Source organism: Podarcis raffonei, chromosome 4 (assembly GCF_027172205.1).
Source record: "Podarcis raffonei isolate rPodRaf1 chromosome 4, rPodRaf1.pri, whole genome shotgun sequence".
In the NCBI taxonomy this organism is placed as follows: Eukaryota; Metazoa; Chordata; class Lepidosauria; order Squamata; family Lacertidae; genus Podarcis; species Podarcis raffonei.
This window is the reverse complement of record NC_070605.1, coordinates 14432626-14455574: the sequence shown is the minus strand read 5'-3', so window position 1 is coordinate 14455574 and position 22949 is coordinate 14432626. Positions and strand designations below refer to the sequence as shown.

The 22949-nt window shown below is 45.2% G+C and overlaps 1 protein-coding gene across 20 annotated transcripts in view; it reads left to right on the top strand.

Moving 5' to 3' along the window:
- Positions 1-22949, top strand: part of DLG2 (discs large MAGUK scaffold protein 2) — an 891570-nt gene that overhangs the window by 389613 nt on the left and 479008 nt on the right. For 2 of the 20 annotated variants that reach the window (XM_053385499.1, XM_053385496.1), the window contains exon 1: positions 2861-4351. The exons of 16 other annotated variants lie outside the window; for them this stretch is intronic. In XM_053385499.1, the coding sequence (XP_053241474.1) occupies positions 4250-4351 (102 nt within the window). In that variant the 5' untranslated portion in view covers positions 2861-4249. Of the gene's footprint in view, positions 1-2858; positions 4352-22949 lie in introns of those variants that run through there. 2 more of the 20 variants (XM_053385493.1, XM_053385489.1) reach the window with 2 other exon arrangements.

Genomic DNA, 22949 nt, shown 5'->3' with positions numbered 1-22949 from the left:
GGAAGGTAAACGGCGTTCCGTGTGCTGCGCTGGCTCACCAGATGCAGCTTGTCATGCTGGCCACGTGACCCGGAAGTGTCTGCGGACAGCGCTGGCTCCCGGCCTCTAGAGTGAGATGAGCGCACAACCCTAGAGTCTGTCAAGACTGGCCCGTACGGGCAGGGGTACCTTTACCTTTTTTTTACTCTCGGGTAACTGGGAATAGGATTGCAGACCTAACCTACTCTCTTAAACAGTGCTTTTTTGGGGGGGCAGGGGTACACATACCCCTAAACATTTTGTGACTCTAAGCCTGGCCTCATTGAGAGGCAGTATTTCAATATGAGTAGGAAAATGAGAGTAACTCTAAACATTTTTTTTAAAGAAAAAAACACTCACTGCTCTTAAATAAAATAAAATAAAATAATGGCTACTGCATTTATGAAAGCCATAAGCATTTCAATGGCCCAAACAGTGACATTTTAATAAATGCTGTAATGCATTTTAATAGATGCTGTAATCTTTATTTTAAGTCATTGATACTGTATGGTGTTTCCACTTTAACTCCTCTTCTTCTATAGTAAATCTCTCACAGTTGTAATCTGCTAATAGAGGTGAAAATTACAACCAAAGTTATTTTTTGCCAGAGATTTTAAAAGAATACTGATTTTAGGCATGTGGTAAAATAAAAGACCCCTTTAAAGACCTAAAATAAGACAAGGGTCTTATGGTCTGCCATTAGAAACATGCTGCTCTTACTACAACCTGTACAACCGACTTTTAAATTGGTGATTTATTATGTGTAACAACAATAAAATGCATAGCATTGGGTATGCCTGGTGTTTGTTTTTTTCTGGCAATATAAGTGGTCTGTTTGTTTAGGGTATTTGCATAGTGCTTAATTACTGAAATCTCTAAATGGTGTGTGTAAAAATTACAACAGCACACCATGAATAAAAACCAATTAAAGCTAATCATAAAAACAGAAAGCTTCCTTAAAATGCCTGCTGGAAAACTGCTTTTTGTTAGGTACCTGAAGTTCAACAGGGAGGTGGGTCTGTCTAATCTCTGCTGGGACGGGGTCCCACAGAATCCAGCCCATAATACTGACTGCACAACTCCTGGTGAGATTTTTGCATGGCAGGGGGTTGGACTAGATGACTCTCAGGGCCCAACTCTACAGTTCTGTGATTTTTTGGTGATATAATCTGTGCATCTGAACCGTGGGAGACCACTAGTACAGTCTCCCCCAAACATATCAGTGATTAGGTGGGGATATTCTTGCATTGTAGGGGCTTAGACTAGATTACCCTTGTGGACCCTTCCAACTCTACCATTCTGTGATTCTACATGAAGCATCAGGCATCCCTTAAGCTATCCTGGATTCAAGTGTTAAGGGCCTTGTAAATTCATACCTAAATGGTAACAGTAATGGTAATTTATTATTTGTACCCCACCCATCTGGCTGGGTTTCCCCAGCCACTCTGGGTAGCTTCCAACAAAGATTAAAAATAAATTAAAATGTCACACATTAAAAACTTCCCTGAACAGGGCTGCCTTCAGATGTCTTCTAAATATCAGGTAGTTGTTTATCTCTTTGACATCTGATGGGAGGGCGTTCGACAGGGCGGGTGCCACCACCGAGAAGGCCCTCTGCCTGGTTCCCTGTAACTTGGCTTCTCGCGGTGAGGGAACCACCAGAAGGCCCTCAGCGCTGGACCTCAGTGTCTGGGCAGAACGATGGGGGTGGAGAGGCTCCTTCAGGTAAACTGAGCCAGTATTGATGGCTTGTTAACTGGGTATGTTTAGCTTGGCAAAGAGGAGACTGAGAGGAGATATGAGAGACATCTTCAAATATCTCAAGGGCTGTTACATGGAAGATGGAGCAAGCTTGTTTTCTCCTGCTCTGGAGGGTAGGACTCGAACCAATGTCTTCAAGTTACAAGAAAGGCTATTCCGACTAAACTTTCTGACAGTAAGAGCTGTTTGACAGTGGAATGGTCTCCCTTAGGAGGTTATGGACTCTCCTTCTCTGGAGGTTTTTAAGCAGAGGGTGGATGGCCATCTCTCATGGATACTTTAGCTGAGATTCCTGCATTGCCGAGGGTTGGACTAGATGTCCCTTGGGGTCCCTTCCAACTCTACAGTTCTATGATTCTATGAACATTTGAGCAGCCTGTGCAAGCTTTTAAGCACCATTGCTAAGTGCTGGCGATCACTTGTCCCCACCAACAGTCTAGCTGAAGCATCATGATGACAAAACTACAAGTGATGTGACCCCATACATTTCTACTCAGACATAATCCCCACTAAGTTCAATGGGTCTTATTCCCAGGTGAGTGGGCATAGAATTCTTCGCCTTAATGTTCACATGGGCCTTCCCCCATATCTGTTCAAAGCCCTTCACATGATTTTAATGGAGCAGGCCTGTTTCAGTCTCATATTGCAACTGGAGGACTGAGGCTGGGAGATGAATAGGTTGTATACGAGGTGAGTTTGGAAAAGGTGACTTTGTGCCACAGCTGAGTCTCAGAGTCTGCTTCTAGATGACCTATTAATAGATCACTCATCCTGATTTACAGTGGTACCTCGGGTTACAGACGCTTCAGGTTACAGACGCTTCAGGTTACAGACTCCGCTAACCCAGAAATAGTACTTCGGGTTAAGAATTTTGCTACAGGATGAGAACAGAAATCGTGTGCCGGTGCCAGCGGCGGCAGCAGCAGCAGGAGGCCCCATTAGCTAAAGTGGTACCTCAGGTTAAGAACACTTTCAGGTTAAGAACGGACCACCACAATGAATTAAGTTCTTAACCTGAGGTACCACTGTATTTGCAAAAGGTTTGTGCAGAGGTTAGATAATGGCAGCTGTTTACTAAGTATCCATTCTGATTTGTTCCCAATGAGGTTTTTTATGACATTACATCAAGAAAACGATTACCCCACACTTCCTAGTGCATTTCCCCAGTACTTTCCTTACAGCAAAAAGTCCGGCTTTGTAAGGAAGTGGTTTTCTTGCAAAAGGGCACCAAAATCAACCTGAATCTGCCAGTATGTGATTGTATCCCACCTGAAAACAGCAGCTATCAGGAAGCATCCTTTCCTGCTTGGCACCCTTCCTTACAAATAAACTGCACGTGGTGCTAATATCAATCTATACCCATACAACCACCTACACCCATGCAACTAATCAGCTAAAATGGCTCAATCACCTAAGACGGTTGGCATCCGTCTGTCTCGAGAGACAATGGAATGTGCCCCCAGAAAGTCAAACCACTGGAGAATCACTGCGCCTGCTGTGGCTGCAGAGATCGGTCTCCTAATGTACCCGAGGCATCATTAACAGAACTGAACCAAACCTTCCAACTGATAAGCTTCCAGAATAACTCGGTGTATCCTCTTGCAGCTCATTTATTTGCAAACCGGTGTCTGGGGACGTCTGTTTCTCCCCTTGCCCCTCCACGTCTGGTGAAGAAGAGTCTCTGAATTTTACTTGCAACTGTCTGGACTTTTTCGCTGTCCCCCTTGTAAATCCAGCACCAGTTTCTTTCGAGCAGAGAGACTCATCTTTCAGACGAAGGAGAGGCTGCTGCTGCTGCTTCCGAGTTCCACCAGACAAATCCTTCGTCTTCTTCTTTTTTCCTCTTCCTGGGAGTTTTTTCCGGGGTTGCTGCCGGGGAGCCAGGGACACATATTTCCTCCTCCTTCTTCTTCCTGGAATCTTTTCTCGGTAACATGCTGAAGGCTTCTGAAGCAAGGTCCCAGTTTCTCCCCTTTCCACAATGACTATGTATTGCAGCAAGCCACTGGCTTTTTACCAAATCGGGAGCTGCAGTATTTTTCTTCCGATGGCATAATTTTCAGCCCACTTGAGCTAGCATGACAATCTTATGTGATTATTACGAGTAGGCGGTATGCATCCTTTTACATGCTAATGCGTTCACACCTGCTATTCCACCTTCATTTCCATTTTCTGTTCGGTGTAGAGGAGGGGGTGTGTGATACGTTTTTAAAAATTAATCCCCCCCCCCACTGGAAGGGGGAAGCCCTGACACTTCATGACTGATGCTGCAGCGTTGATTCATCTACGAGGAAGGGGATGGTTGAATTGGGGGCACAGGTGGCGAGGCATCTAGCATGCTGCTTCTGACCAGCAGTCAGAAGAGAGGGAGAGAGAAGCTGTTGAGCTGAATGTGTTGCTTTTCCATGTGTGGGCTTAGCTGCTTGTTTTTGTTCCTCCGGCTGGCTGCTTCCACTGCAGCCCTCAAGGAATGTGCCGTATTGTTAACTCTTCTGACAGCGTTACACCAATGATTTGCCACTGCAAAGTTGCCTGCACCAACAACACTTTGTCGTTGATGTTTGGATGCAAGGTAAGATATGCTTGATGCTGCTCTGTGCATTTCCTAACCGGGCTATTGGTGAATAGCAGCTACAGACAGGGGTTTTGGTTAATGCCGAGAGAGTTGCTTGTATAGATGTGGCCGTGGGAGAGAGGGGTTTATTGCTATCTGTGTAAGTACAGTGTTTTTGCTTTTAAAAAAAATAAAATAAACCTGTATGCAGGGGGTGGCTGGGGAAGATCCTTAGCACAGAGACCTAGGACTCTATATAGGGTGTGTATCGTTTTTATCTTGGATATGGCTGCATACTTGATTAAGAAACTGAAGGTTGCTTCATCAGTGCACAGCTATTTCTGTGCACTGAGTTTGACATCGACGCTTGTGTGCCTTAAAAACCCCTGAAGTAGCAGGAACGGACCTACTTGTCTGTCCTGATTAATCGCTGTTGCTTGTAATTAGACCAGAGAAGCCACAGAGTGCAATATTGCATTTTTGGTTATTAAAAAAAATTACAATCAAATCAGTGGAATAAGTTCATACAGGATCCCTGCCGCCCCCCCCAAAAAAAAGTATGCAAAAGATGAAGATAATAGGGAATAATTTTGACAGTTTGAACTTAACATGTAGATGTTCTTTCCGGAGGTGGAACACTCTCTCCTAGATAAGGTCAGCCTGAAGGTACTGGAAGCAATTCTGCCCTCCTGAGTTTTCTATAAGGGATGAGCCCATGCTGTTAACAAAAAAAATAGATGCATTTTAGGCAGCATTTGGACAAGGTAGATCTCTGCTTTTCATCTCTTAGCACTCACCTGTAACAGAACTTTCACTTATTCATGATGGGGCTTAACCTCTACTTTTCCATAATGGGGAAGAATCCACTCCCATCCCCCATTCATATAGTTGGTTGGGGAGTCATTGTTTACCTGTTCCTTAAAAAAAACCAAGAACAAAGCCCACCTGTCATATATTTGAAATACAGCAGTGATGGGGAGTGGGTTCCGCGCTGGAAAGAATTCAGAGCTGTCAATAGTAGAGTTCATTGCAGCTACAGATACATTAACGAGATGGCTGAATAAAGGTGAATTGGTTCTTCACATGGGTAGGCTATGTTTTAATACTTACAAGCGGTGTAGTGACAAAATAATCGTATACCAAAGCTTGAAACAGAAATAATACTAAGTGCTAATAACTGCGAATAGTGCGGGGGGAGGGAGGGAGGAGACAATAGCCAAAGAAAACTTTTCAGGTTGAGGGAGACACTTGAGCACATAGATAGAATGACATTTTAGCACAGATAGAGCACTACTTCTGAATATTCGTAGCAATGCCTTTACAACAACCCAGTAAGGAAGAGCACTCGTCTTGTCCCTTGAATGTTAATAGGAGAACAGTCAAGGGTTGATTAAGGCTGCTTGATGAATGTGTGGCTTGAGACTGGTTTGCAAAACTTCACCTCCTTTCCCCCAACCCTTTTCAAAGAGTGGTCTTGTGCGACCCAAACTTTTGTTTACTTAGATCTGTATCTTGCCTTTCCTCTAAGGAGCTCAAGTTAGCAGGTGTGATTTAAACCCCTGCTCAGTTTAACTGCAGAACAACACAACGCTTGTCAGGTAGGTTAGGCTGAGAGATTGTGACTGGCTCAACATCACGCAGTGAGCTACTGTAGGGACTTGAATCCCAAACTTTCTGGCAGTGGTGCTGTGAGGCCAGGACTTTGGGGAGTGTTGTGGCTGAGTGGCAGAGCATCTGCTTTCCATGTTCAATCTCTGGCATGTCTAGGTAGCGCTCGGAGGGACCCCTGCCTGAAACCCCAGAGAGCCCCTGCCAGTCAGTGTAGACAGTTCTGAACTAGGTGGGCCAATGGTCTGACTCAGTATAAAGCAGCTTCCTTTGTTTTTATACATACATTCTATGCCTTGCATGCAGAAGGTCCCAGATTCATCCTCCAGCATCCTAGGTTAGGGGAAACCCTTGTCTGAAATGCTGCAGAGCTGCTGCCAGCCGTGTATGCAATATTGAGCTCAATGGGCCAATGGTCTGCTTCAATACAAGGCGTATTCTTAGATTCTTTAGTTAGGGCCCCATTCAGAAGATTGAGCAGGAGGGCTTCCTTGTGCTGAAGCCCTGGCTTATCACATTGTGGAGTAATGTACATTAACATCAACAGAGTTCTACCGCCGGCCCCACCAGCAACACCACCATGTAAGTCCAGAGTCTAAAATTATCTAAGCTGCCCTACTGCTTCCTAGTCCTACTCTAACACACTCTGAAGTGTGTTAACTTCTTAACATCTTATCTAAGTTTCAATAAGATTTCTGCTGTTTATTGTATTGGGACAACCATATGATCTTCCTGGAGATTATGCTACATCATTATCCCTTGTTTTGAAAGCATTTGCTGGGTGTCATGCTTCATAACTGATTGGAGTGGGTTCTACCATTTGCTTCCCCCCTTCTGAAAAGTAGAAAAATGGAGCCACAAAAACCTCAAGTGGCTAATTCCTCCCCTGTCAGAGTGTCTGGCTCCTGAGTCCTTTCTTCCTAGAGGGGCCATTCTCTCTGAAATATCTGGAATTTGTCTGGGCTGAAACAGTTGGGAGAGTCCTAAAAGTTACCTAGCTGTACCATTGCTTCTAATACTCTGACCCACCATGAAACACTGACTCTCAAGTGGCGTAGGGATTCTTAACATCTTATCTTATATTCAACATAAGAGCAAAAGAATATAGGAAGAGCCTGCTAGATTAGGCCAGTGGACCATCTAGTCTAGCATCCTGTTCTCACAGTGGCCACCCAGACGCCTTTGGGAAACCCTCAGGTGGGACTTGAGCTCAAGAGCAAGTCTGCACTCCAGCAGTTTCCAAAAACTGGTACTCAGAAGCATATTGCCACCAACCACAGGGAAAACATTGCCATCATGGCTAGTAGACACTGATAGCCTTGTCCTCCATGAATTTGTCCAATCCTTTTTTCAAAAGCCATCCAAGTTGTTGGCCATCACTGCTTCTTCTCAAACAGATCCTATAGCTGTGTGAAGTGCCTTTTGTATTTCCGTCCTGAATCTTCCATCATTGAGCTTCATCGGATGCCCGTAGTGTTATGAGAGAGGGAGGAATAACTTTTCTCTATCCACTTTCTCTACCCTATGCCCAGTTTTATGAACTTCCATCAAGTTGCCTCTTATTGTTGTTGTTGTTTAGTCGTGTCCGACTCTTCATGACCCCATGGACCAGAGCACGCCAGGCACTCCTGTCTTCCACTGCCTCCCGCAGTTTGGTCAAACTCATGCTGGTAGCTTCGAGAACACTGTCCAACCATTTCGTCCTCTGTCGTCCCCTTCTCCTTGTGCCCTCCATCTTTCCCAACATCAGGGTCTTTTCCAGGGAGTCTTTTCTTCTCATGAGGTGGCCAAAGTATTGGAGCCTCAGCTTCAGGATCTGTCCTTCCAGTGAGCACTCAGGGCTGATTTCCTTCAGAATGGATGGATAGGTTTGATCTTCTTGCAGTCCATGGAACTCTCAAGAGTCTCCTCCAGCACCATAATTCAAAAGCATCAATTCTTCGGCGATTAGCCTTCTTTATGGTCCTGCTCTCACTTCCATACATCACTACTGGGAAAACCATAGCTTTAACTATACGGACCTCTTACCCCTAACTAAAAATCCTCAAGTGCCTCAACTGTTCCTCATAGGAGAACCACTCCATCTCCTTGATCATTTCAGTAGCCCATTTCTGAACCCAATGGTTTCTCTTATTTGATTATTTCCCTCTCTCCATTTATCTCCCAATGTAAAGACTTCACCAGCGTTCTGAACGGCTGGAAGGTGTTTTAAGTCAGGTAGAGGCAACATGGTGCCCTCCAGCTTCACTGGACTACAGCTCCCAGTACCCCGGACTATTGGCTCTGCTAGCTGAGGCTGATGGGAGTTGGAGTCCAATCATAGCTTGCAGATACCACCCTTGGCTAACCCTGCTTTAAAGTAGGCCCTCTAATTTGTGTGCTGACACGGAAACATTGATCATTCTCATTTCATAAGAGCTATTAATATGTAACCTATGAAACCTACACATCTGCTGCTGAATATTAAAGGTAAACAAATGATTAGTCACTGGAAATTAAAAGCAAATCATTCTGGAAGAGATAGGCCAGTGTCTTGCGGTGCTGGTATCCAATTTGTATTCCCTGCCTGGAAGCGTGTGTCTTCTTAAAAAAAATAATTCTTGGATGCATCCTGCTACTCCCCTGGGTTTTCTGTTTTAATTGTGACTAAGCAAGAGATGGAAATGAATACCCTTTGAAAAGTTGTGCATGCAGATTTCCAGGGATGCAGGAACTCACTGTGAAGCGTGATATGCCCGTTTTGGGGGGCGGGGACCTCACCCCTTGAAGGGTGGTCCTATAGTCCATGGATAGGGAAGCTGATGGGGACTCCATGTGCTTTATCTGACATTCCTGCATTGCAGGGGGTTGGACTAGATGACCCTTGGGGTCCCTTCAGACTCGACAGCTCTATGATTCTGTGATGTCATTGGACTCTGACTTCCCAGCCAACATGGCCAAATGTTGAGGAATACGATACAATACAATAATCTTTATTGTCATTGTCCCATACAGAACAACGAAATTGAAAAATCTACATAAGACATTCAAAAACCAACAAGCCTGCTATCCCAGCTATCCCAACCTGGTTAGCCCCCTAAAAATTCTGATACCCCATTTTTAAATACAATATACTCCCATGAGATTCCTTATACTGTGTTTAAAACCAAAATCGCATTTGGGTAGAAACTGTTTCTCAGGCGACTAGTCCTAGTCTTTACAACCCTGTACCTGGCAGGAAGCTGAAAGAGATCATTTCCGGGGTGCGCACTATCCTGCGCTATCTCTGCAGCTTTCTTATGGCACCTGGACGCATAGATTTGATCCAAGGTGGGAAGAGTGCACCCAATTATTCTCTCCGCAGTTTTTACAACCCTGGATAGCATTGTTTTTCCCCTGACCGGGCAACTCCAACAACATCTGGAGCATCACCCATTTCCCTTCTCTGGTCCTTCACCTTCCTTAACCCTTTCTGCAGTCTCCAAAAGTCAGGCAGGAAATCCTCTCTTCCCCCCACCTCCCTGCCAAATGACTGCAAAAGCAAGGGGCATTTGAGGGCATATGCACAGCTGGACAGGAACCGCATGATCTTGCAAGGCTTCTAGGCCCCAGCCCTACCTACTGAGTGCGCCATAACTTTGCACACCCAGATAATTCATGTCAGTTGCATGTCATCTCTCTCCTCTTGCAGAACCCAACTCTAGTTTCTTGGTGATCTTGCCGCCTGCATCATTGCCTTCTCATGTACACTCCTGCATATTTGAGAGCATTTTTGCAAGAAATAGATTTTCAAGCTTGCAGTTGGGTGGTAGTGTGTTTCTTAAGCTAATTTCTCCCACCCCCACATACCCTTTCTCAAAGGAGCTCATGTTGACATGGATGATTATCGTTCCTCCTTCATTTTGTCCTCACAATACACTTGTGAGGTAAGGCTAGGATGAAACATTATGTTTGCTCAGAGGTTGCCCAGGGAGCTTCATGGCCAACTAGAGTTTCTCTTGATCCTAATCAGTCACTGTAACCGCTACACAGGGCTGGCCGATGACATTTTGGCGCCTGAAGCAAACCACAAAATGGCCCTTCCCTACCAGGGAAGAAGGGGTGAGTGAAGAGCCACATCGGGAACAATACTGGGGGAAAACCAGCAGCACCTCCAATAATAATAATAATAATAATAATAATAATAATAATAATAATAATAATTTATTATTTATACTCCACCCATCTGGCTGGGTTTCTCCAGCCACTCTGGGTGGCTTCCAACATAATATTAAAATACAATCACCTATTAAACATTAAAAGCTTCCCTAAACAGGGCTGCCTTCAGATGTCTTCTAAAAGTCTGGTAGTTGTTTTTCTCTTTGACATCTGGTGGGAGGGCGTTCCACAGGGCGGGTGCCACCACCGAGAAGGCCCTCTGCCTGGTTCTCTGTAACTTGGCTTCTCACAGCGAGGGAACCACCAGAAGGCCCTTGGCACTGGACCTCAGTGTCCGGGCAGAACAATGGGGGTGGAGGCGCTCCCCTCAGATATACTGGATTGAGGCTGTTTAGGGCTTTAAAGGTCAGCACCAACACTCTGAATTGTGCTTGGAAACGTACTGGGAGCCAGTGTAGGTCTTTCAAGACCGGTGCCAAATGGTCTCAGTGGCCTCTCCCAGTCACCAGTCTAGCTGCCGCATTCTGGATTAGTTGTAGTTTCCTACTCACCAAGAGCCAGCTTCAGAGGCAGCATGCAAGGGCATTGCCAAGGAGGCAGCAAATAAAGGCCTCCAAGCTGTGTGCCATGGGAGCAGCTAGGGGTGATACATTCCTTGGAAGGTGGATCTGCTGCCCTGTGGTTCCTGCTGCCCGAGGCAGTCACCCAACCTTGCCTCATGGGTGAGCCGGCCCTGCCACTATTCCACACCAGCTCTTCTTTCAGTGGCCTATGTGTCACTCCTATTTGGGCTTCAATGACATGCTTGTCTTACAGGCCCCTTGCCGCCTTGAGGTGGATCGCTTTGGCCCATGTACACGGACGGTTGAGGCTGCTCATTGGGGCATGTTCTTATAAGAAGGGTCATAAATGCTTCAGAGCAAGAAAAGAGTTGTGAATGTGTCTGCAAATGCAGCTGAAAACCTAGTCCAGGACCAGATCTTCCATGTAATGGAAGGTTCTCAAAAACTTCCATCTGACTTCTGTCCCTTGTGGGTTGAATGGTTCTCATGTGGTTTTCGTTACACACTAACGAATTCAGAATGCAGTGTGGCTGTGAGACTCATGTATGAAGACATCTGCGTCTTGCATAATGTTCAGCTGGAATTTGGCGCCGGCACCCTAATGGTCTTCACCCATAAGGCACTCTGGGAACTGTAGTTTCCCCATGCTTCCTTAAGAACTGTTCAGACCAGGAGGGTGGAGGGGCCCCGCAAGCAGCACTGCATCACATCCTCACATCCTGCATGCAATGTCGCACAATTTCCTGGCGTTGCATGGGGACCCCTCAAAACATTCCCCCTTCAAAATAAAGATTGGGGGGGCCATGGTGCCTCAGACCCCAGGAGCCGGTGCCCTTGGTTCAGATAGTTAAACTTATAGTGTTGATGTGCCCTATTGTTATTTCTATATATTATTTTTGAAATGTTCCAAGCCCTAGTTCTCTGAGGGTTTGTTCCTTTTAATGTGAAGAGATTCCGCCTGCCCCATAGGTGTACAAAAATCACAGGGAGTGAGACTCTAGCTTGGATAATCCCTCAAGAAGGGGAGATAGAACCCAGTGCTTTCAAAATAAACAGCCTAACTTTACTCTTTTTTTAGCAATTCCTCTTCCAAGAAATAGTAATTTTAAATGTCAAGGAATGGTTCTCTGAATCTTTCCCCACTGTGCCATGTTGTCACTTCATGTGAGGGTGGTAGGAAGTGCTTCTTTTTCTTCTGTCCTTGTCTGATGACGCCTGGAGACTTGCTTATTTTTACACGTGAGTGGTCTCGCTTAACTCAGCCGAGGCCTCAGGGCTTGTCCCTAAAGATTTCAAGCTCCATTGATGTAAATGTCTCGTGCAGGCAACTCCTACCCTATCTCCTACAACGTCATCCGTCCTTAATTTCATCTGTATGCTCTGTTGATGAAGGAGAACATGATTTAGCCAGATAGTCTCATTTATATATTTCAAAGTTCTAATTCTGGTATCTTAAGTTCTTTTCAGTTTCTCGAAGGGCTTGTTGTTGTTGTTTAGTTGTTTAGTCATGTCCGACTCTTCGTGACGCCATGGACCAGAGCACGCCAGGCACTCCTGTCTTCCACTGCCTCCCGCAGTTTGGTCAAACTCATGCTGGTAGCCTCAAGAACACTGTCCAACCATCCTCAATAGCATGTTGGACGCCTTCCAACCTGAGGGGCTCATCTTCCAGCGTCATAACTTTTATATGCCTCTTGTCTTTGTCCATGGAGTTTTCTTGGCAGGGATACTGGAGTGGCTTGCTGGTTCCTGCTCCAGGTGGATCACATTTGGTCAAAACTCTCCACTATGACCTGTCCATCTTGGGTGGCCCTGCACAGTATAGCTCATAACTTCTCTGAGTTATTCAAGCCCCTTTGCCACAGCAAGGCAGTGATCTTGAAGGGCTTGTTGTTGTTGTTTAGTCATTTAGTCATGTCCGACTCTTCGTGACCCCATGGACCAGAGCACGCCAGGCACTTCTGTCTTCCACTGCCTCCCGCAGTTTAGTCAAACTCATGCTGGTAGCTTCAAGAACACTGTCCAACCATCTCGTCCTCTGTCGTCCCCTTCTCCTTGTGCCCTCCATCTTTCCCAACATCAGGGTCTTTTCCAGGGAGTCTTCTCTTCTCATGAGGTGGCCAAAGTATTGGAGTCTCAGCTTCAGGTTCTGTCCTTCCAGTGGGTACTCAGGGCTGATTTCTTTAAGAATGGATAGGTTTGATCTTCTTGCAGTCCATGGGACTCTCAAGAGTCTCCTCCAGCACCATAATTCAAAAGCATCAGTTCTTCGGTGCTCAGCATTCTTTATGGTCCAGCTCTCACTTCCATACATCACTAATGGGAAAACTATATGGACCTTTGTTGGCAAAGTGATGTCTCGAAGGGCTAGGTTGTGCTAAATCTTGCAGCTTAAGAAGAGCCTGCAGGATCTGGCCAATTGCCCACCTAGTCCAGCATCCTGCTCTCACAGTCGCCCACCAGATACCTGTGGGAAACCCACACGCAGGATTTGAGCACAAGAGCTCTCTCGCTGCCTGTGTTTTCCAGCACCCTGGGTGTTCAGAAGCAGTGCTGCCTCCAACAGGAGAGGCACAGCCCGACCATCATGGCTAGTAGCCCTTTCCTCCATGAATTCAAACCTTTTCTTATGCACACAGTCCCTTGAGGTCAATTACAGTATAATAATGACCCAGTGTGTTTTATCTGCTTTTTATTTTTTAATATTTTTATTAGGGATTTCAACATAACAATTTATCCAAAAATACATCATCCACATTTCCTCCCCACATTTTTCCCCTTCCCCCCTAAAAAAAGGAAAACTCATCCTCCCCCCGACTTCCCTCAGCTCCTCTCTCTGGTTTATCAACATATGTTATTTTCCGCATGTTACAAAACTGTACAGATCCTTATAGATATTGTCAATAAAAAGTTTGTGAATGTTTATTCAAAACCTGCCAAGGAGTCCAGTTCATTTGTTGTTTCTTTAAGTACTTTGTAAAGGGTTCCCATTCATCTTTAAAATCACAGTTATCCTTGTCATGTAATTTGTGTGTCAGTTTTGCCAGTAATCCATCAATTTCTCTTGCCACAGTTCTTTAGTCGGGATTTCCTCATTCTTCTATCCTTGTGCTATTAAGGTGCTTGCCGCCGTTGCTTTTTATTTTTTTATTGTGGTTTGATGTACTGTAGTTTTATGGGTAATATAATGTGGTTTTAATACACATATGTTCTCTGCGCTTCAGGCGAAGAGTGGTTTATTTGTTATAGACACGTTAATGTTGACTTGTGGAGTAATAATAATAATAATTTTATTATTATTTATATCCCACCCATCTGGCTGGGTTTCCCCAGCCACCCTGGGCGGCTTACAACACATAAAAAAATTGTAAAACATTGGAAATTTTAAAAATCCAGATCCAGGGTTGCCTTCAGATGTCTTCTAAAAGTCAGATAGGGTGGAAGAGCAGTTGCCTGTGCTTCCTCTTCTGATTGTGCTTTTAAAGTGAGGAAGTTGAAGTGTCTATCCATGGCAATCAACCGTAATGGCAATTTGGTACCTCTGTTCTCTGAGGTTGCGTGTCACTGAATACCAGTAACTATAGCAGGAGAGACCTGTTGGCCACCACAACCTGCTTCCCAGAGGTATCTGAGTGGCCACTGTGGGAGCAGGATCCTGGGGCAGTAAGGCTCTAGCAGATCCCCTGACCATCCAGACATTCTCCAAAAGTAATTTCAAACTGCAGTTACTTGAGTTCTGGCAACTAGTGACAAAGATGGAGTTTGGCTGCTGGGTTTTTTACATTGCTATGACATACCCTGTGACCTTCTGGTGAACGGCAGGTAATAAATATGATTCTGCTTTTTATCGTACAGAAATGAATGCACCTATCTTTCTCTGAGAGTCCACAATGTTGTAGGAGGATGGAATGTATGTTATTTTCTTCTTTATGACACATTCCAGGAACTTAAAGCACATTTCAATAAAGTTGCCATCTGCTGTTGCAGTACAACTTCCATCGTCACTGACCATGCTAGCTTAAGGCTGATGGGAGTTGGAGTCCAGCAACTTCCAGAGGATCACAGCTTCTTTCCCCCTTGCTATAAAGGAAGAGATCTTTTCATTGACAAATTCTTGGCTGGTTTAGGAGCTTTGGGAAGCAGAATCTCAGCCTCCTCCCCACTTTCTAAAAGAGATACCCTTGGGGATTCAGCTAAATGCAGTCTAAATTAAAAGACTTGCCTTGTAAATAAAGGATAAACTGGCTCAAATAAATCTGACAGCAGTGAATGTTAGCACAACTGAAGATCCGTGTACGTGGGTGGTAAATAAGAAAATAAACTATATTAAAAAGGGAGGGAAACAGTGTGCAAACAGCTGTGGCTCAGACAGTGATAAAGGTAAGCAAGAAACTGCATCATGCTTTGTGTCCCCCTTTCCAGCACTGCTATTTAATGCACCAAAATATAATCTCATGTGAACGTTTTGGGTAAAGCCCTGATATTCGCCACATTTTATAGGCGTCATATGGGGTGTATGAATGGCACATGTACAAGACTGGACCAAGGCATTCTGCTGCCTGAGGCAGATTAGCAAACGGTTGCCCTCTGCTAATCTCAAGTCAATTGGCCTCAGGTACAATTTTTTAATCCAATCTCTATACCACCCTTCATCTGAAGATCACCAAGAGGTTTACAATATAAAAGCACAGAAATACGCACCATAATAACAAATAGAAACAATACCCCTCCACCCCAGTTTAAGAGGACATAGATAGTTTAGTTAGCCAGAGGCATGGGAGGAGAGGAATGTTTTTGCTTGGTGCCTAAAGATATGTACTGAAGGCACTTGGTGAGTCTTCCTGGGGAGACCATTCCACAAACAGGGAGCCACCACAGAAAAGGCCCTTTCTTGTGTTGCCACCCTCCAGACCTCTCATGGAGGAGGCACACAAAGAAGGGCCTCAGATGATAAATGCAGAACCCAGGTCGGTTTATATGGGGAGATACGGTCCTTGAGGTATTGCAGTCCTGAGCCGTTTAAGGTTTTATCGGTCAAAACCAGAACTTTGATGGATTGACAGATGGGAAAGTCATTAAAGGATACAACATTTCCATAATATTGTTTGTGTCTTGAGTTCCATTTAGAACTTTCATATATTTTGTAACTTTCTCCTTTAGTCCGACTCCCTATTGGACTAATTTTCTGATTGCACAGCCCTTTATTTACATGGATGAGCATTCAGAGATTTGATTCCCCCCCCCCGAAATATGAAATGGCACAGTCCATGTTACCACCTGCTCCTGCTGCACATGTGGACCAGGCCTCCATATCAAACAGCTTTGTATGTTCATTCATATATTCATTGTTTGCTACTGAAAGCAGTGTAGAAACCCTCCTGGCACTTCGGCAGCTTTTGTCCTTGGCTGCTTTCAATCCTTCCTTTTCATTCTTGTTGGTGTTTTTCTTTCCCTTCAGAGCAGGGAAGGAGAGGATGGTTTTATACAGCCCAGCTCCTTAGCTCCCACTTAAAGCTCTGCTCAAGTGTTTCTTGTGACCTTTGCCATGATGGTTTGACAGCAATCTTGCACGCCCCCAGGCAGTTCTGCACAGCTGCATAGGCAGTGGCTCTATGTAAATACCCAGTCCTTCCATTGATGACCTCATTTTTTGGCATAATAGCAACGCAAAGTGCTTAACACAGGTTGAGGGAGGGTGTTTTGTTCTAGAGTTCCATTTTGGCCATAGCTTTAGGTGTGTGTTTGTGTGTCTCTTGCCCTTTACTTCAGATGAATGCGTCAAGATGTTTTGTTTTCTTCAATATATTGACTCTGTACCTGGCATGGGAAGAAAACGAATAGATTCTGGTACCTTGGTCTAAGAACAGTCCTGTTAAAGAGTGCTTTGGGCAACACACTCTGCAAAACCAGAAGTAGGTGTTCCGGCTAGCAAACTTTTCCCCAGAAGACGAACAGAAGCCGAACGGTGGAAGGGCACCGGAGGCGAGAGGCCTCATTGGGGAAAACACACCTCGGTTTAAGAACGCGTTCGGTGTAAGAACGGACTTCCAGAACAAATTCAGTTAGTAAATGGAGGTACCACTGTACTGAGTCAGAGCCATATATTTAAAGCACAATCAACACACATTTAAAGCACATGAGTTCCCCCAGAGAATCATGGGAACTGTAGGTTCCCCTCACAGAGCTACAATTCTGAACCCGCTTAATGAACTACAGTTCCCAGGATTCCTTTGCAGGGGGATTCGTGAGCTTTAAATGCATGGTGTATATCTGCTAGAAATTCAACATTTATTCTTTTCTTTTTGGGGGCGGCGGAAGGTGGAAGGGGGAGCAAATGTGCCTTCATGCACCAGATGTGCTGCTGTTCTATTTTTAGCTCCATCATAGTTTTCCTTTGTGGTTTTAAATGCTGGAGCTGATGCCTCTCCAGTTTCTCTTATTATTTAATGCTCCAATCTAGCCCTTGTATTGAGACTCATGCTTAAAATACACCAGCAATTTTTGCTTCTCCTTTTCGCATTAAGAGGTTGAAAGCATCAGGCATATCTCAAGAAGGGTAGGAAAAGTGAACCCCAGGCTTCTAGAAACACCATAGCCTTTCTCCCAGATCTTTCCCGGGGGTAGCTAATGTAGTGCCCACCAGATGTTTTGGACTGCAATTCCCATCTTCTCTGACCTTTGGCCATGTTGGCTGGGTTTGCTGGGAGTTTGGATTCCAGCAATATTGTTGTTGTTGTTGTTGTTGTTTGTACCACTTAATGCCAAAATAGGTTTCTAAGAAGAACTGTACCATTATCGTCATCAGCAACATATAAATAACTGATGTATCACTTGATGCCAAATAAGCTTCTAAGCCAGGCATTCCCAACCTGTGGCCCTCCAGATGTTTCGGCCTACAACTCCCATGATCCCTAGCTAACAGGACCAGTGGTCAGGGATGATGGGAATTGTAGTCCAAAACATCTGGAGGGCTGAAGGTTGTGGGTGCCTATTCTAAGCAGTTTTCAAAGTATAAAAGCCAGTTAAGGTAAAGGTAAAGGGACCCCTGACCATTAGATTCAGTCATGGCCAACTCTGGGGTTGTGGCGCTCATCTCGCGTTATTGGCTGAGGGAGCCGGCGTACAGCTTCCGGGTCATGTGGCCAGCATGACTAAGCTCCTTCTGGCGAACCAGAGCAGCGCACGGAAATGCCGTTTACCTTCCTGCCAGAGCAGTACCTGTTTATCTACTTGCACTTCGAAGTGCTTTCAAACTGCTAGGTTGGCAGGAGAAGGGACCGAGCAACAGGAGCTCACCCCCTCGTGGGGATTCGAACCGCCGACCTTCTGATCGGCAAGTCCTAGGCTCTGTGGTTTAACCCACAGCGCCACCCGCGTCCCTAAAAGCCAGTTACACAAATATTAAAATATAAACACCCACAATTTAAATACACCAAAAATAGCACTTTAAATCAGGCTTCCTCAACCTTGGTCCTCCAGATGTTTTGAGACTACAATTCCTATCATCCCTGACCACTGGTCCTGCTAGCTAGGGATCATGGGAGTTGTAGGCCAAAAACATCTGGAGGGCTGAGGTTGAGGAAGCCTGCTTTAAAACAACCCAGGAAACTCAGGTCTAGAGATGTCCAGCGTCAGTTATCCAGTGCATCATCACATTTGCTTCTGTAAGATGAATTGTAGTTATTGAGGCCTGAGGATGTGGACCAAGTTGCTTGTGGCTATCTGTTCCTCTCCTTCCCCTCTTGACCCTTGCCCACCCTAGCTTGTTCATCTTAAGTCTGGGGCCAGGTGATTAACACATCCCTGTATGGGCAGGGTGTGGAATCAGGAGAGCAACTTAGACAGTTTTTAAAGAGGGTTGGGCAAATTTATGGAGTCTAAGACTATCAATGCCTACTAATCCTAATGGTTATCTACTACCTTCAGAATCAGAGGCAACATTCCCCTAAAATATCAATGACTAGGCAAGAGCAACAGCAGAGGGCTATTACCCTTGTGTCCTCCTTGTAGAATTCTTAGAGGTATCTGTTTGGTCTCTGTAATGTAGGAGTTGCCAGGGTGTGCAGACCCTCCAAGTGTCCCTATTTTCCAGGGGCAGTCCCAGATTTACAGAAGCCATCTCGGTTTCTGATTTGATCCTGGAATGTTCCGCTTTTCCTTAGGACGTCCCTATTTTCATTGGAGAAATGTTGGAGGGCGTGGAGTCAAGAAGATAAGTAACTGTACAACCTTTAGAAGACATCTGAAAGCAGCCCTGTACTGTATAGGGATTTTTTAAAACAAATGAAAACATGTTTAATATGTTTTTCTATATGTTGAAAGCTGTCCAGAGTGGCTGGGGCAACCCAGTTAAATAAGTAGGGAATAATTATTATTATTAATAATAATAATAATAATAATAATAATAATAATAATAATAATGGAACAGGGCATCCCTGTTTCATCAGGTAAATGTTGGAGGCCATGGGTGTGCTTCCCAGGACCTCCTCTGGCACTAGTGGAAGGTCTCAGTAAATAAACCTTCTCTAATGGTTATGGGGTTGCTCGTGCGTAAGTTGCCGCCACTCCTGGTTAGGTGGCCTGGTTAAACCTTTCCTGGCTGGACAACCCCCTCACTTCGTGGCTGCTCAGTCGCTGGCAGAATCCGACAGTGGGCGTTTCTTCAACCTTTTCCAACATAAAAGTTGTTTGACGCCCAGTCTCCTCCTAGCCTCCCTGCGCGGAAGCCTTCTGCGCAGGGTGGGCGTGGGTGGTGGAGGACCTGTGCTCTCTCCGCTGGTGTCCAGTGAAGAGTCTCTGAGCCTGCTCTCCGCTTCCCCCATTGGCCCCCTTCCATCCCTGGTGTCGCGCTGAATTTCTTCCCCAACAGGAGACCTACCTCTCTCCCTACTTGGCCCCTCTCCAGCATCGTCGTGGAGCCCCTCCTCCTCCTCTCGTTCCAATGGCAGTTCCCTGACACCTTCAGAAATCCACACTGAGAGTGCTTGCATTTCCTGTTCCTGTTTGCAATGGTTTGCCCTCTCCCACATGCCATTTTGTATAATACGACACCTTCATGGCAGCCATTTTGGAATCGAGCCCACAGCAAAATTCCAACTGTGCCCACTGTTCTGAAAAGGTCGGCGACCCATGCTTTATAGGTTTAAATAAGCCTAGACTAAAATAGACCTTTGGTCCAATCTCGAAAGGCTTATATTTGTTTGTTGTCTGGACTTCAGAGTCTCCTTCCCTCCCCACACTCCTGCTGTTTTTAGTTCTTTCTTCTTCTTCTTTTAAAAAAGAAAATCGATTTTTCATTGATTTTGTTTTATTATCTTTGAGTCACTTTGCAGGTTTTGTACAGGGCCGAGAAACAGTAGATAAATATTTTATCTCAATAAATGAGTTGTGCTTCTCACCTGAGAGGGGGTGAGTCATTACCTGACCAGCTGGTTCACTGGCTGGGGCGGTGGGGCGAGGGTTCTCATCTGAAGTGAAATTTTCAAGGTGAACTTGACATTTCCAGTTTTGAACAAAATATCGGTGAAAAATTGCCATGGACCTAGTAGGGACATAGAAATTTGCCCTCTACAGAGTCAGACCATTGGTCCATCTAGCACAGTACTGTCCATACTGACTGGCAGCAGCTCTCCAGAGATATTCTTAGTCCTACCTGGGGATGCTGAGGATTGAACCTGGGACCTTCTGCATCCAAAGCCAATGTTCTGTGCAAAGAGCTGTGGCCCTTCCACCATATGGTGAATGTAGGAAACCGCTTTATAACTGAGTCAGGCTACGAGTTCATCTAACTCAATCCAGGGGTACCCAACATGGTGCCTTCCACATGTTCCTTGACTTGTTCCACCTTGTTCCAGAGTGGCCAATAGTCAGGGATGATGACATCTGTTTCAACATCTGGTTATTGGCCTACCCTAACCAGCAGCATCTCTCTGGGGTTTCAGGCAGGAGAGATTTCTAGCCCGACCTGGAAATGCTGGGTTTTGAACCTGGGACATTTTGTTTGCAAGACAGATGCTGTACCACTAAGCTATGGCCCTTCCCCAAACGTATTTACCAACTAAAGGAGAATCTTTATGTAAGGCAGGGGCTATGGGAGGAAGAAGACCCTCTTGGTGTGTTCATCCCTCCAGGATTTTAAATTAGGATCCTCTGTAGTGAAACTTGGACATTCTGCATATAAAGCAGATGATCTTCCACTGAACTATGGTCCTCCCCAATGGCGAAGGTGGCTTCTTTTTTGAAACAAAAAATAAAAACCCACCATTTCAGGTGTGTGTGTCACTTCAGTACACCCCTAAAGCTGGATTCTTCTTTGCGCTTCATGACCTGGGCTGTTGTTGTTTAGTCGTTTAATCGTGTCCGACTCTCGTGACCCCATGGACCAGAGCACGCCAGGAACTCCTGTCTTCCACTGCCTCCTGCAGTTTGGTCAAACTCGTGCTGGTAGCTTTGAGAACACTGTCCAACCATCTCGTCCTCTGCCGTCCACTTCTCCTTGTGCCCTCCATCTTTCCCAGCATCAGGGTCTTTTCCAGGGAGTCTTCTCTTCTCATGAGGTGGCCAAAGTCTTGGAGCCTCAGCTTCAGGATCTGTCCTTCCAGTGAGCACTCAGGGCTGATTTCCTTCAGAATGGAGAGGTTTGATCTTCTTGCAGTCCATGACCTGGGCTGCTTGACACCACCATGCAAGAGCCCAGTGTCTTGCTTTCTCATTAACTCTGCATATTCCCAGTGCCTCCGCTCCTGTATTGGAATTCAGAGCTGTTAAAAAAAACAAAATACAACCGAGAAGGGTTCAGTTATCACTTCAAGGGAGATATGCTAATATCCATGATTTAATTAGTGCACCTCAGTCAAAGCTTGTACGCCTACAGCACCTTTTTACATAACCCAAACACTTGAGTCCTCATTATTCCATTATATATTTTGAACATTTCATAAATGTTCCCTCTCTGCCTCGGAGGGTCTCTTGGCTGTGTTCATTATGCCATCAGCCAAACAGAGCAATAAAGATGAAGCGCTCCCTCTTTCTCACCAGCCCCTGCAATTAGCGTAAAGTTGGATTCCTTCTCTTTCCAAGAACTGGAAACTGGAAATGGTTTCCATGGAACGATGCTCAGAGAATGGTAGAAAATTGGCAAGCCAGGAAGGGCATTAAGCTGCACTACCCAGGACTGCATCTCCCAAACTTTGGGGAGCTGAACTTTGGGGAGCTCTGAAAATGGTGAATTCCATGCTAGGGATCATTAGGAAAGGAGTTGAAAATAGCACCACCAACTGCATGCCATGACAACAAATTGATGACATTTAGAATGCTGTGTGAAGTTCTGGTCTTTAAGACCTTTGCATCTCCATCAATGATGCTTGTGTGCCACCCACCCTGTGGTGTATTGATACTCTCCCCCCCTCTTTCTGCCATTGCTGTCAAAATTGGCCGGGTCAAAAAATTTCTTGGGTAGCCAGATCAGGTTCTTCACACTGGTGGCCAGCCACCCCTGTTTTAGAGGCACCCACAGAGGAGTTTCTAAGAATATTAACAGCTGGGTCTGAGGTACCCTGGTTGTTCAAGCCTTCAAGGATTAAGGACAGCACATTGAGTAATGTGACTTCATCGTTCTCGATATAACCTTTTGTGTCTCGGTGTTTTTATTTGTTTTGTAAGCTGCTTTGAGTAATTGTAAACAGAACAGAACTGGTGGGTGGACATAAATGATGATTTGCCACTTTAAACCCCCCCCCCCACAAAAAAGCTAAGTACATTTTTTTTTACTTTAAATTGTGGCCCTCCAGATGTTGAACTAGAACTGCCATTGCCGCTGACGACAATTGGCAATGCCAGCTGTGGCTGATGGGAGTTGCAGCCCAGAAACATCTGGAGAGCCACCACTGAAATAAAGTTCGACATAGTCCATACCTGGAATGGTAATGGACCTGCAGCCACCTATCTCACGCTACAGCTCTGCTTCGTTTCTGGCTCCTTCAGCTTCCAAAAAGTGTTAATTCATATGCCCATTACGAGAGCCTAATGGTAGCATGCATTTTGGCTCAATTCCCTTCATTTCTTCAGCCAGCAGATAAAACTGTATTATGGTGCCTAAGTAAATGCTAACACGATTAATTATGTGATGGAGCTAAATTACTGCAGCATTTAGGGTTGTGATATTTTTAATTATACCAAACCCATAACATTCAGAGTTAGGGTTTCGCTGGCCGCTGCGGCTCTGCTTCTTCCTTCCACCCTGGTCTATGAACTGAAGAAGGATTGGATTCCGTTAGGAACACACCTGTTGAACATCATAAAGCACAAAC